This window comes from Pholcus phalangioides, unplaced genomic scaffold (assembly GCF_987345545.1).
Source record: "Pholcus phalangioides strain wild (caught in Gottingen) unplaced genomic scaffold, Ppha-v1.0 ptg000011l_1, whole genome shotgun sequence".
In the NCBI taxonomy this organism is placed as follows: domain Eukaryota; kingdom Metazoa; phylum Arthropoda; class Arachnida; order Araneae; family Pholcidae; genus Pholcus; species Pholcus phalangioides.
Window position 1 is genome coordinate 953973 of NW_028301604.1, and position 12046 is coordinate 966018.

General features: G+C 37.6%; 1 protein-coding gene across 2 annotated transcripts in view; it reads right to left on the reverse strand.

The window, feature by feature from the left end:
* Positions 1–6084: 6084 nt before the first annotated feature.
* Positions 6085–12046, reverse strand: part of LOC149079918 (uncharacterized) — a 34138-nt gene continuing 28176 nt past the window's right edge. For both annotated transcript variants that reach the window (XM_089238805.1, XM_089238804.1), the window contains one exon: positions 6085–9156. In XM_089238805.1, the coding sequence (XP_089094931.1) occupies positions 6242–9156 (2915 nt within the window). In that variant the 3' untranslated portion in view covers positions 6085–6241. The remainder of the gene's footprint in view (positions 9157–12046) is intronic.

Here is a 12046-nt window from a genome sequence, read left to right on the forward strand (position 1 = left end):
ATACTATCCCCTTAACATGGCAAAAAATAAATAATTAAGCAAAAGGAGGACCTAAAACCAAAACTTCTGCACCCATAAAGAGCCTCTCACAACAGTATCGGAACTCTCGTGGAAGAGAAACACTTCCTGTAATCTATGAGTGAATATCTGAACTCACTGAAGCCTATTTTCGGGAGAATATGAAACTGAATATATTCGTATTTATGTAAGCCTATAACTGCATGTAAAATAGAATGAAAAATTGTATTATTATGCAAAATTCGATCACATAACGATATAAAAAATATATATACGGTACATATAATTGTGTAACGAAAAAAACACGACAGTGATATTGGTGGGGGAAATTTCTAGGATATCGAGCCAGAATGTTGTTGCCGTTGCTACGGATTTTTGATAATGGTAACCAATATTTTATTTCTAACTTAAAAATTTTAAACGAATAAACATCAGTTCAAAACGATATTTTTTCAGTATTCTTTTCAAAATCATAGAAAAAATTGAAATATTCTGTATAAAGGGATCATCGTAAACCTCCGATGTATGGGAACTATATTTTGCGGCGAAGTAATACACTCTCTACCTTCCTCTTCACTGCAAATTAACCTGAAACTGGCTAGGGGCTGTTCAATTAAAACGTCAGCAATTTTTGTCATTTTTGACCCTTTCCTCCCCTTTGTCAGCAAAATTTCGCCATCTCTACCTCCCACCTCCTATCACATATTGGTGAGATCAGAAACTGTACACGGGGAGGGGGGGGACATAGGAGGGCTCTTGTCCCCCCCCCCAACCATCAAAAAATCATTATTTTAAATGAAAAAAATATATTTTTTAAAAATCAAAATTGCGAAAGAAAATACCTTTATATGTTACTACGTATAATCAACTTTTGTTAATTTCAATGCTATTCGCGAAGGCTAAGAACTCAAAATTTCCTTTTAAGAAATTCATTGTGACCCACCCTCTAAGCCATATAATGATAAATACTTGGCCCGTGGACAAAATATGGCGCGGGGGTTATCTGATGTGGCCTGCCCCCTCAAACCAAATTTTGTAAAAATGAACTAAGCAGCATATTTACAGATCGCTTAGGTGACCCATGGCACAGTTCCAGAGTATTTAGGCGGCCCGTAGCACATTCACAGAGCACTTAAGTGACCCGCAACAGTTTCAGAACGCTTCAGCGATCCGTGGCACATTTAGAAATCCCTTGAGTGACAGTTGGCACAGTTTTAGAGCACCCCCCCCCCCCCCCCAGTGCGGCTCTACATCACTCAAGTTATCCCCGACACATTCCCAGATTACTTTAATGATCCGCGGCATAATTACGGATTGCTTGAATGATGCGAGTTCGAGAGTACTTAAGCGGCTCCCAAACACGTGTCTAGATCACCTGAGGATCCAGGAAACATTTAGAGATCACTAAAGTGGCTCTCTAGACTTATCAATAGGGAGACTGTTGGTTCAGGACGCCATTAAGAATATTTCATATTTTTATAAATGGTGGTTGCTGACGTAAGCATCATCCAAACCCCTCGTCATCAAAAGTCAGGAAATCGGAAACCCCCCATCGATGCTGCCGTAATACTTGAATGACCCCCTACCCTAGGCCAACAAATTTGATTTTTTAGTTTTAAAACATGAAATTCTTTCAAATTTCATTCCGATTTTCTATCTAAATTTTTTTTTCTGATCAAAAGAAATATATATATTTTTAAAAATAGGAGAAAAAAAATTTTTTCCTTAACTTTTTTTGTCAAAAATAGGGTTTCCCAAAATTATAATTATGATTAATTGGAAATTTACTTTAATTACAAAGAAAAACGTGCTAAATTCATGTCCAATTTTTTGAAACTTCAAAAATATGTTATTTAAACAACCAGTCATCATATATAAAAAAATTGTGCGATTTGGTCACGAATTGTAAGAGCGGTCAAAAATGGGTTAACTTGTAGGCTGTCTTTCTTCAACTCCGAATTAATTTCAAACGGCAAATATTGTTACAAAAAATTAAATAACTTAATTACCTGAAAATTTTTATTAGTATATACAACAAAACCTCTCTTTTCCGGACACCGACATGGCAAAAAAATTCGTCCGTGAAAGAGGGGTGACCGTTAATTAGGGGATTGCGATACATACTTTTATATATTATACAACTGTAAATTATTATTTGGCCGTAAAAGAGAGGATGACCGCATCTGAGAGTTGTCCGTTAAGAGGGGTTTTACAGCAATGCAACTAATGAGCACGAATTCGCATGTTCACTGCAGCCAACTTCAGCTTGGCGAAACTAATTTAGCCAATCCCGAGATGTCTTGTGATATTAAAAAAAAAAACCCCGGTTGTAACAGCGCAGTGTGTTCCACGCGAAATCCCACGGTTGCTGATAAGATCAACCGCAGCAGCCGAACCGTAGTGTGTAGTTAGCCTTTCTCGGTTGAAAAAAAACCGCCGTCAGCGGTTGCATCTGTGCGCTGACAGAATAAAGCTATAGATACAAGATTCATCGAAAGACTGGTTATTTGTGGAGATGAAGATTACAAGGAAGAAAATTCATCACTGCCCCCACGGGGACTCGCACCCCGGTCTCTCGCTTGCCGGACGAGTGCTCTACCATCTAAGCTATGGAAGCAGATAGAATATTTCAACCTTGGAGCGTATATAAGTATGTTGAAAGGCACCGTACATGGACGGCGTCAACAATCGGGGTTCGAGTCCCCGTGGCGTCAGCGATGAATTTTCTTCCTTGTAATCTTCATCTCCACAAATAACCAGTCTTTCGATGAATCTTGTATTGACAAGTGGAGAGAACATTTCTATATGCGTGTGGCCATCTGGTTGGCCTATGTCATTCATGAGCTATTAGTTGATTGTTGACGCCGTCCATGTACGGTGCCTTTCAACATATATATACATATACGCTCCAAGGTTGAAATATTCTATCTGCTTCCATAGCTTAGATGATAGAGCACTCGTCCGGCAAGCGAGAGACCGGGGTTCGAGTCCCCGTGGGGGCATTGATGAATTTTCTTCCTTGTAATCTTCATCTCCACAAATAGCCAGTCTTTCGATGAATCTTGTATTGACAAGTGGAGAGGACATTTCTATATGCAAAACTATAGACACTGCCTACAACCGCGCCACAGTCAGGTCCCGGTCTTACCGAGTTCAAATATTCCCATGACGCCGACCTAGAGGCGAGTGTCACCTGGCTGTGCAAGAAAGATGCTTGTCACCAATTGGGGTTTGGGTGCATGCTTTTGTGTGCATGGATAGCCGTCGGCAAAAAACAATCACGAACTGCAAGGCTATGGCGAGAGGGGAACTGAGAGGTCCGGTTTTGCCCCCAACATATTAGAAAAAATTTATTGTTCTGTCACTTCAAACCCCCCCCCCCCGGAAAGAATTTCTGGCAAGGAGTCCGAGAAGCTCATTCAAATTGAATACATATGTTCAGAAAATTTGTTTACTTAAGAATTAAAATGTGAGGCTTCAGGATAATAAGCCTGTAAAATTTTATTAAGGTAAAATAAGCAAGAAAAAAATTTTAAAATAGGGACTAAGAAAAAATCATTTATAAATAAAGGAAAAAATGAAAATAACCTAAAATTAAGGATTTAGAAACTGACAAAAAAAAATATCGCTCTTATGCCATGTACTATCAGGGCCGTAGCCAGAAATTCCTTTCGGAAGTGGATGACCAAAGCAACAGCACAATATAATTAACCGTCATCCGGTACATATCGGTAATTTTTCATATTGCAGGGAAAAGTGGATCCCTAGTCACCACTATAGGTTTCTCTCCTGGGATCTAGTTTTCCGCGATCTCGCACCTAGAGTTCAACTGAGAATTTCCCTGGAATCTGAACTCATTTCCCGGGATCCCGGAAGTAGAATAATAATAGCACATCACATTTCAGTACTGAATTTGACATGCCTGAGAAATTTTTATCACTATAGAAGCATGCATTTTAGAAACTGTAATCAATAAATTTTGAATACAATTAATAGCATTAATAAATTATTAAATTAATGAAATACACGCTGTATATTCAACCCTTTAAGCAAAATTAACAAGATATCTCGTCTCAATCTCTCACCTCTAATTTTAGCGTTTACAAGACCAGACATTTGGTAAAGTTGATCTCTCTCAAAAACTTTTCAATTTACCTAATTATTTTGTTAGGTTCGTCTAATTTTTTTAAAATTCCCAAGTGTTTTTTTTTTTTACTACTGCAAAAAAAAAAACCATTAATGTCTGCTTAAGAGCGCAAGGAATTTCTTCCAGAAAAATTCCGAATTACTAACTTGCAAAAAGCATTTAAATTAAACAAAAAAAATAATTAAGAATTGTCCAGAGTCCCCAGGCTGGAGCCTCTTAACCCGACCCTCGTGGAGGCCATGGTTCCATTATTCCAACAGTGCAAATTGGTGATTAGTAGTTAATTCATTAATTTCATAATTTATCTATCTACGAGACAAAAAGAATTGCACAGGAACGGGGAATAAAAGGTCCATGCTATATGCAGCTGGATTACAACCAAAGATGAGTTGAAAAAATTTGCCACAGCATAGCTTCTTGTCTAACCTCTTGGTAACTATTGATATGGTCCCTACATCCTGAAGCAGGCAAATTCACCACCATAGTGAATTTATAGCATGAAAATTTATAGCACGGGGAGGGGCAGGATTATTGGTGTTGCTGTACTGTAGAAACCGAGTTGTTTTTCCTCATGTGGAAAATATACTGTATATCATTTCAAAAAACCAACCAGGGACCTTTGACAACAGGCATCCCCTCATTGTATGCTTATCAGCGGCTCTCTTTTCACTGAGTTAAAAAAACTGACAGATTCAATTATTGCTAATTGCATGTGTTCTGCAAAACCATCTCAAGTGTCATGGTTCCCGTGGGCTTTGCACTCTGGACACTGCTGTTTTTCCCCTACAATTTCAACAACAGGACACAAATCACTGGAGAAGGATGAATACAAGAAATATTGGGAAGTAGATGACAATGGCATTCAGTTACGGATGTCTTTTTAGCCAAATCCTGTTTTGTCATCCCCAGGGCTAATGAGCTAGTGCTAGACATTTTTGGATATGCAAGCTTTTTATCAATTGATAGGTCCCCTGTTGAGGAGAGAGAGAATGGTAGCTTTTACCGTTGGTAGTGCGTAAAAGAGGCGAAAAAATCACTCAAATAAAATTTAGTGATTTGAAATTCCTTCTTTTTTTCAAGCCAAACATAAAAAAACGCGTTCAGCATAATATACGAGCTATTTTTAAATGATGATTGGTATTGCTTTAGCAACACGAGCAGATATGTTCCGGCGTCCTTGCATGTATCTTTCAAGAGGGTGTGCAAATGATTGGAAATTTTGAAACGAAATAGTGATTTATTAAGAAATGGAGACAAGAGATTGTGTTTTGACAAGACTGAGACAAGAGAGGAGTAAATACTCACCTGGCAGCTATGCGGGATATTTGTTGTCATTGAATCAATCAAGTCACTAATGTCTTTATGTGAAAGATTGTCAAAATTTCCCCAGTAGTCAGCTAATCAAGCAGTATTCTGAAAATGCTGCAACTGTCTTCCCAGTCTGTCCCAAACTTATTGCTCCTATGGCAATAGCTCATGGAACTGATGAAATTGAGAAAAGTGTTACTTTTTTTTTTATAGCATTGTTGAAGAAAAATCAAGCAGTCGAGAATTGTCTTGCTGGTAAGTCCTCGCCCTGAACGGCATCTCTATAACCCAGCCTGGATACCATAAAGGAACTCTGTATGTGAGAAACCCACCCTTTCCAGCTAGTAGACTGGCAAGACCAGCGAAAACACCCGATCAGACCTAAGACTGGGTGAAAAAGCGAAATCCAGGTCATTCCCCCAGATTTACAACCTAAATACAGATGCAACTGGATGATTTGACAGCATACGCTGTACATTCAGCTGTCAGATTACCTTGCAGCATAAATAGATGTACCAGTCTAAAACACCACCTGCTATTGAAACTGCAATGGTAGTATAATCATGGTTATCCTTCCCAAGTTTTTTTTTAATAAATTGTGGTTCAACATCTTACAAAATAATAATTTAATTAGGATATTTTTTACAATTACATTCAGTAAATTTGAAATTTTTTATAAAATTTTGGGGTAAGAAAACAAAAAATATGATGCAATGAATTTTATTTTCAAACTTGAAATTACATGATCTGGCAGGATTGTTTTCAGATTCATTTTGGTTTGTCAAAGAGACGTACTAAATCATCATCTTTATGACAAGATACTGATTTTTTTGGTGAGCCTTCAGACTTTGATGGCGATTCATTTTTCTCAAGTTTTTCAGTTTCCTCATCAATCATTTCAGCATCAATTTCTGCCCCCATAGGAGCATTATCTACAAGATACGAGTCATCTTTGGACAATTTATCAACATCACATGAAGAGGGGTTTGATGCCTTAGAAGCATCACACAAAGGAGGGCTTGGTGCATTGGAAGCCTCACACAAAAGAGGGCTTGGTGCATTGGAAGCATCAATCAAAAGAGAGCTTGGTGCATTGGAAGCATCAATCAAAGGAGGGCTTGGTGCATTGGAAGCATCACACAAAGGAGGGTTTAGTGTGTTGGTAGCATCACAAAAAGAAAACCTAGGAGTGTTGCATAAAATAGAATCTGCTGCTTCACGAGCATTACATAAAGTAGAATCTGCTGCTTCACGAGCATTACATAAAGTAGAATCTGCTGCTTTAGGAGCATTGCACAATACTGAATCTGCTGTTGCAGGAGCATTACATAAAGTAGAATCTGCTGCTTCAGGAGCATTGCACAATACTGAATCTGCTGTTGCAGGAGCATTACATAAAGTAGAATCTGCTGCTTCAGGAACATTGTACAATACTGAATCTGCTGCTTCCGGAGCATTACATGGAGCAGAATCTGCTGCTTCTGGAGCATTACATAGATTAGAATCTGGTGCTTCCGGAGCATTGCACAATATTGAATCTGCTGCTTCAGGAGCATTACATAAAGTAGAATCTGCTGCTTCAGGAGCATTACATAAAGTAGAATCTGCTGCTTCAGGAGCATTACATAAAGTAGAATCTGCTGCTTCAGGAGCATTACATAAAGTAGAATCTGCTGCATCAGGAGCATTACATAAAGTAGAATCTGCTGCTTCAGGAGCATTGCACAATATTGAATCTGCTGCTTCAGGAGCATTGCACAATATTGAATCTGCTGCTTCAGGAGCATTACATAGAGTAGAATCTGCTTCTTCTGGAGCATTACATAGAGTAGAATCTGCTGCTTCAGGAGCATTGCACAATACTGAATCTGCTGCTTCCGGAGCATTACATAAAGTAGAATCTGCTGCTTCAGGAGCATTGCACAATATTGAATCTGCTACTTCCAGAGAATTGCATAAAGTAGAATCTGCTACTTCCAGAGAATTGCATAAAGTAGAATCTGCTGCATTAGGAGAATTGCATAAAATAGAACCAGCTGCTTCAGGAGCATTGAATAAAATAGAATTCACTGTTTCAGAATACAAAGTAGAACCTGCTTTTTCTGATGTATTTACTGAAACAGAATCAACTGCATCACATGGTAGAGAGTCTATTGCTTCAGGAAAAACCAATATTTGTACATCATTGTTCAAAGCTTTTTCTGTAGTACCTCCAGGAAGAAATGTTTGTATACCTTGTCCATTAATGTCGTCATCGTTCATTACAGATGAAACAACTTTGCAATCCTTCAAGTTGTTTTGATCATGTGAACTGGTGATTTGTTTTTCACGTAATTCTTGTCCATCAAAACAGTCAATGCTGACTTTAGTATTGAAGGAACTTCCAGATTTAGCATCACTGGGAGAAGATATGTCACTTTCACAGGCATAAGACTCTGAAATTTGGTTTCTAGAAGCAGACAAACTGAAATCACTGTAATCTTTGTCAATTTCAGGTAAAACATGTCCTGTATTTTGAACATTTGGTCTAGTTTCAGACTGACTAACAAGTTCAAAATTTTGCATTTTGGTTTTTTCAAATAATGTGTCATTATTTTTATCCACAGATACAATAAAATTAACATCTTTTTCATAATTCACGTTACTTTCTGTTAAAAGCATGGATTCTGCCTGATTTTTTTCATCTCCACTGCTAAGTTTTTCCTTTGGCACATTTTGTGAGGCATTGCAGTGATCAGGGTCATTTCCCAAAGCAGTACCAAAACTGTTCTCATTTTTGTTCCATCTGTCTAGGTCATCTGGTCGATCAATTTCAAGTTCTACTTTTTGCAGGCTCCCTGTTTTTTCTTCCTTCACTTCTGCTTCAACTGAATTGGACTCCTGAAGAACTTTCAATTCATCATCAGCAATATAATTTTTCAATGCTTTATCTTCATTTTTAATACCTTTCCCCAGATCTATTTGACTTTCTTGTCCAGATAATACAGCTTCATATGATACAGCTATTTCTCTATCATCAGCATTTTCTTTCTCATTATTTCCTAGAGTTGAATATTTTTCCACATCTGACAAAAACTTCTGCATTTTTAAATCGGGAACATGACTATCTTCTGAATCACTGAGATCTGACCATGCATTTGATTGTCCTTTAATAGCTTCATTAATTTGCCAAACATTTGATTCTTTTTCTTGTACAGTATTCCATTCTGCAGCAGACTGATCTTGATGTCTCCTCCAACTTCCACCAGCTTGCCTATGAAAGTCACCTCGCTTTGATATTGGTTGACTGACATCTGTATAGTGATGATACATTTCATTATCACTCTTTCCTCTACCTCTGGATTGTGCTTTTCGATTTCTTGATTGCCATGATGATGTTCTGCCATCTCCTTCTAATTTTGGTTTCCATTCTTTTCCAGAATAAGATCCATGTGACTCTTGTTTAGCAGTAGAGATAAATGTTTTAGAAGGCTTGTTAGAAGAGAAATATCCTTGTTTGTTCCCTCTCATTATGTAGTTATGATAAGATCCACGTGACTCTTGTTTAGCAGCAGAAGTGGACATAAATGTTTTAGGCTTTTCAGAAGAGAAATGTCCTTGTTTGTTCCCTCTCATTATGAAATGGTCATGATAATTCCCTCGACTAAAATTTCCTCGACCCCTCCTCTTATCTCTGTTGTAACCTGAAATGAATTAAATTCCTGTGAAACATGAAAAACAAACATGACCTTTATATAAAGAAACACTGGTTAGAAATACAAAATAATATGAACAAATACAAATAGAGTGAGCATGTACAACAGAAAGAGAAATATACTAAATAAATATAAATGGTCAATGGAACCAAACTTTTGCAATTTATTTATTTCATAGCTTATAACTCAAGGAATCACTTTGCATTTGAAAATTCTTAATATTATTAACCATATTTAACCTAATATAAAGATATTTTCACCAGTTACTTTCAATATGCTTAATTAGGAAGCTATTTTGCAAAAACTGATAAAAACTACGTAAATACAATGTGTTTAATAAAGCATAATTGATGCAGATTAATTAGTAATGATTTACAATACACAGGGTGATTAAAACTAAAGTTCTGATTTCAAAACACTATGAAATAAGAACCACCAGTCAGAATGATTTGAAAAATGTGCATATTTTTTCACTTTCGAGGAAATAACATAGAATTTCCTACCTCCAAGAGCTCCAAATTTTGGAGCCTTGTTGGAAATTGGTGTCAAGTCCTTCAAACACCACTTCAAAAGAACTGTTGAAGTCAACTTTCGTTTTTCTCTTGTCTTTTTATTATATTTCTCTCAAATACAAAGCCACAACAGGCAAAATGCCCAACGAGGTGGCTGATAAAAAGATGCCCATAAAAATATGGTTGTCATATATTTCAAAAATACAGCAACCCAATTAAAAATGCAATTAACACAAATTATAAACAATATATACACATGATAAAATATTATACAATGCCCATAAAGAATACTTATGGTTGTCTTATTCTAAGAATGGATAGCTTCTCGATTTACCCCAACATGTTTATCGTATTTCTTTTTAAACGTGTCAATTGTGTTACAATTTACTACCCCTATAGAGTAAGTTATTCTATTTATTAACAACCCTATTAGAGAAAAATTTCCCGCGACACCATAACCTAGAATTGTCCCTTACCAATTGATACTGGTGTCCCCCCTGTAAAAGCAGTCGATTGACGGTGAATTAATAAATTATGGTCCATCCTATCCATCCCATTGAAAATTTTGAACACTTTGATCATATCTCACTGACACCTGCGTTCATCTAGTGTGTAAACATATTCAAAAGATGAAGTCTCTCTTCATAACTCAAGCCCTGTGTGACAATAAGGACACACATAGACTTGGTTGAAGGGGTGCAGAGAAGAGCTATGTCCCTCTGTAGGTATGGTCTCCAAAATACACCATACTCCAGTCCCAAGCCTCAGAAAAGCAGAAGAATGACTTTCGGAGAATGCGAAGAGACCTTTTTGAAAATGAAACCGAGCATTCTATTTGCTTTTTTGCCCACCGCTGAATAATGTTCAGAAAACCTAGGCCACTCGTCAATGAGAATTCCCAAATCAGTGAACCAAGTTGCATCCAGAATATTGACACCATTCAACTCTTAAGAGAACCATGGGTTGTTCGAACCAAAATGAGCAACCATGCATTTGTCAACACTAAACGTCATGCTCCATTCATTTGCCCATGTTCCAATCCTGTTCAATTGGGTCTGAAGCAACTCCCTAGTGCTTTGATTCCCAACTACCCCCATTAGCTTCATGTCATCACTTCCTTGAGAAACTCCACTAGTGACGCCTGTCCAATCAGAGAATTCCCCGTTCACCATAACCCATTGAGAACTATCTTTGTCAACAATGATTCTATCCAATTCAACAAGTTGCCCTCAATCTTGTGTAAACGCTTCAAGAGTTTACCATGTTGGACCTGATCGAATGCCTTCTGGAAATAAAGGTAGACAACATCTACATTTTTGCCCTTAGTCATGTGATCACAGAAGCAAAGGAGGTTAGTCACACATGACTTCCCCTTCCTGAACCCATGCTGATTATCTGACAATACATTATTCTCTTCTATCCACTTCACCAACTGTCTTTGGATAATAATTTCTACAATTTTCAAGAGGGAGCTTGTCAAAATCACTGGGCGATAATTAGACACAGCCTCTCTACCCCCAAAGCAGAATGTTTTGCGATGTTCTGCAACAAGCCCTCAGCTGACTGAAAATGTTCTGCGGTAAAAATTCGCATATACATAATAACGTTTTTCTACACTATTCTTAAAATTCTTCCAGATTGTTCTGCAACAGCACTGGTTGTTCTGCGACGTACGTCACACATTTTGGCACATTCTGTTTTGGGGCTCTCTACTACCTCTTTTTAAATATCGGAACAATAGCAAATTTCCAATCCCTTGGGACGATACCCTCAGCAACACTACTCCTGCAAATCCGTGTGACTGGCCCCAGCAATACATTAGCACATTCCCTGAGGACAGATATCATCTGGTCCTGGTGCTTTGCTTGCACATACATTTTTTAGACGATTTAGGACTTCCACATCTTCCACTTGAATATCGTTGAGGATTTTATTACTCCATGCAACACCTGTACATTGAACATTGTATTCTCTATTAAAAACCAAAGCGAAAAAGTCATTGAAAACACTACACATACCTACATTGCTCTCTACTCTAGACCCTCCTATCGAGAGAGGGGCCTACTGTCCCCTTATATCCAATAACTGATTTATCTAAAAAATGAATTTTGGGTCAGAGCCAATGTTGTCTGCCAACCTAGACTTAACTTCCTTTTCGCTTTCTTCAACGCCTTTCTTTTATCAGTAAATAATGATAGATCACCTCACCACTTTTGTACTCTCTGAATGATCTTTTCTTTCCAAGATAAATGCTACGCATGATATCCGTGAACCATAGGGGGTCGCAATGTACAAACATGCTTTTTTCAAACAAAGGGAATAACGTCATGTAAAACAGACAATAGCTTTGCACTAAATTCTTCCCA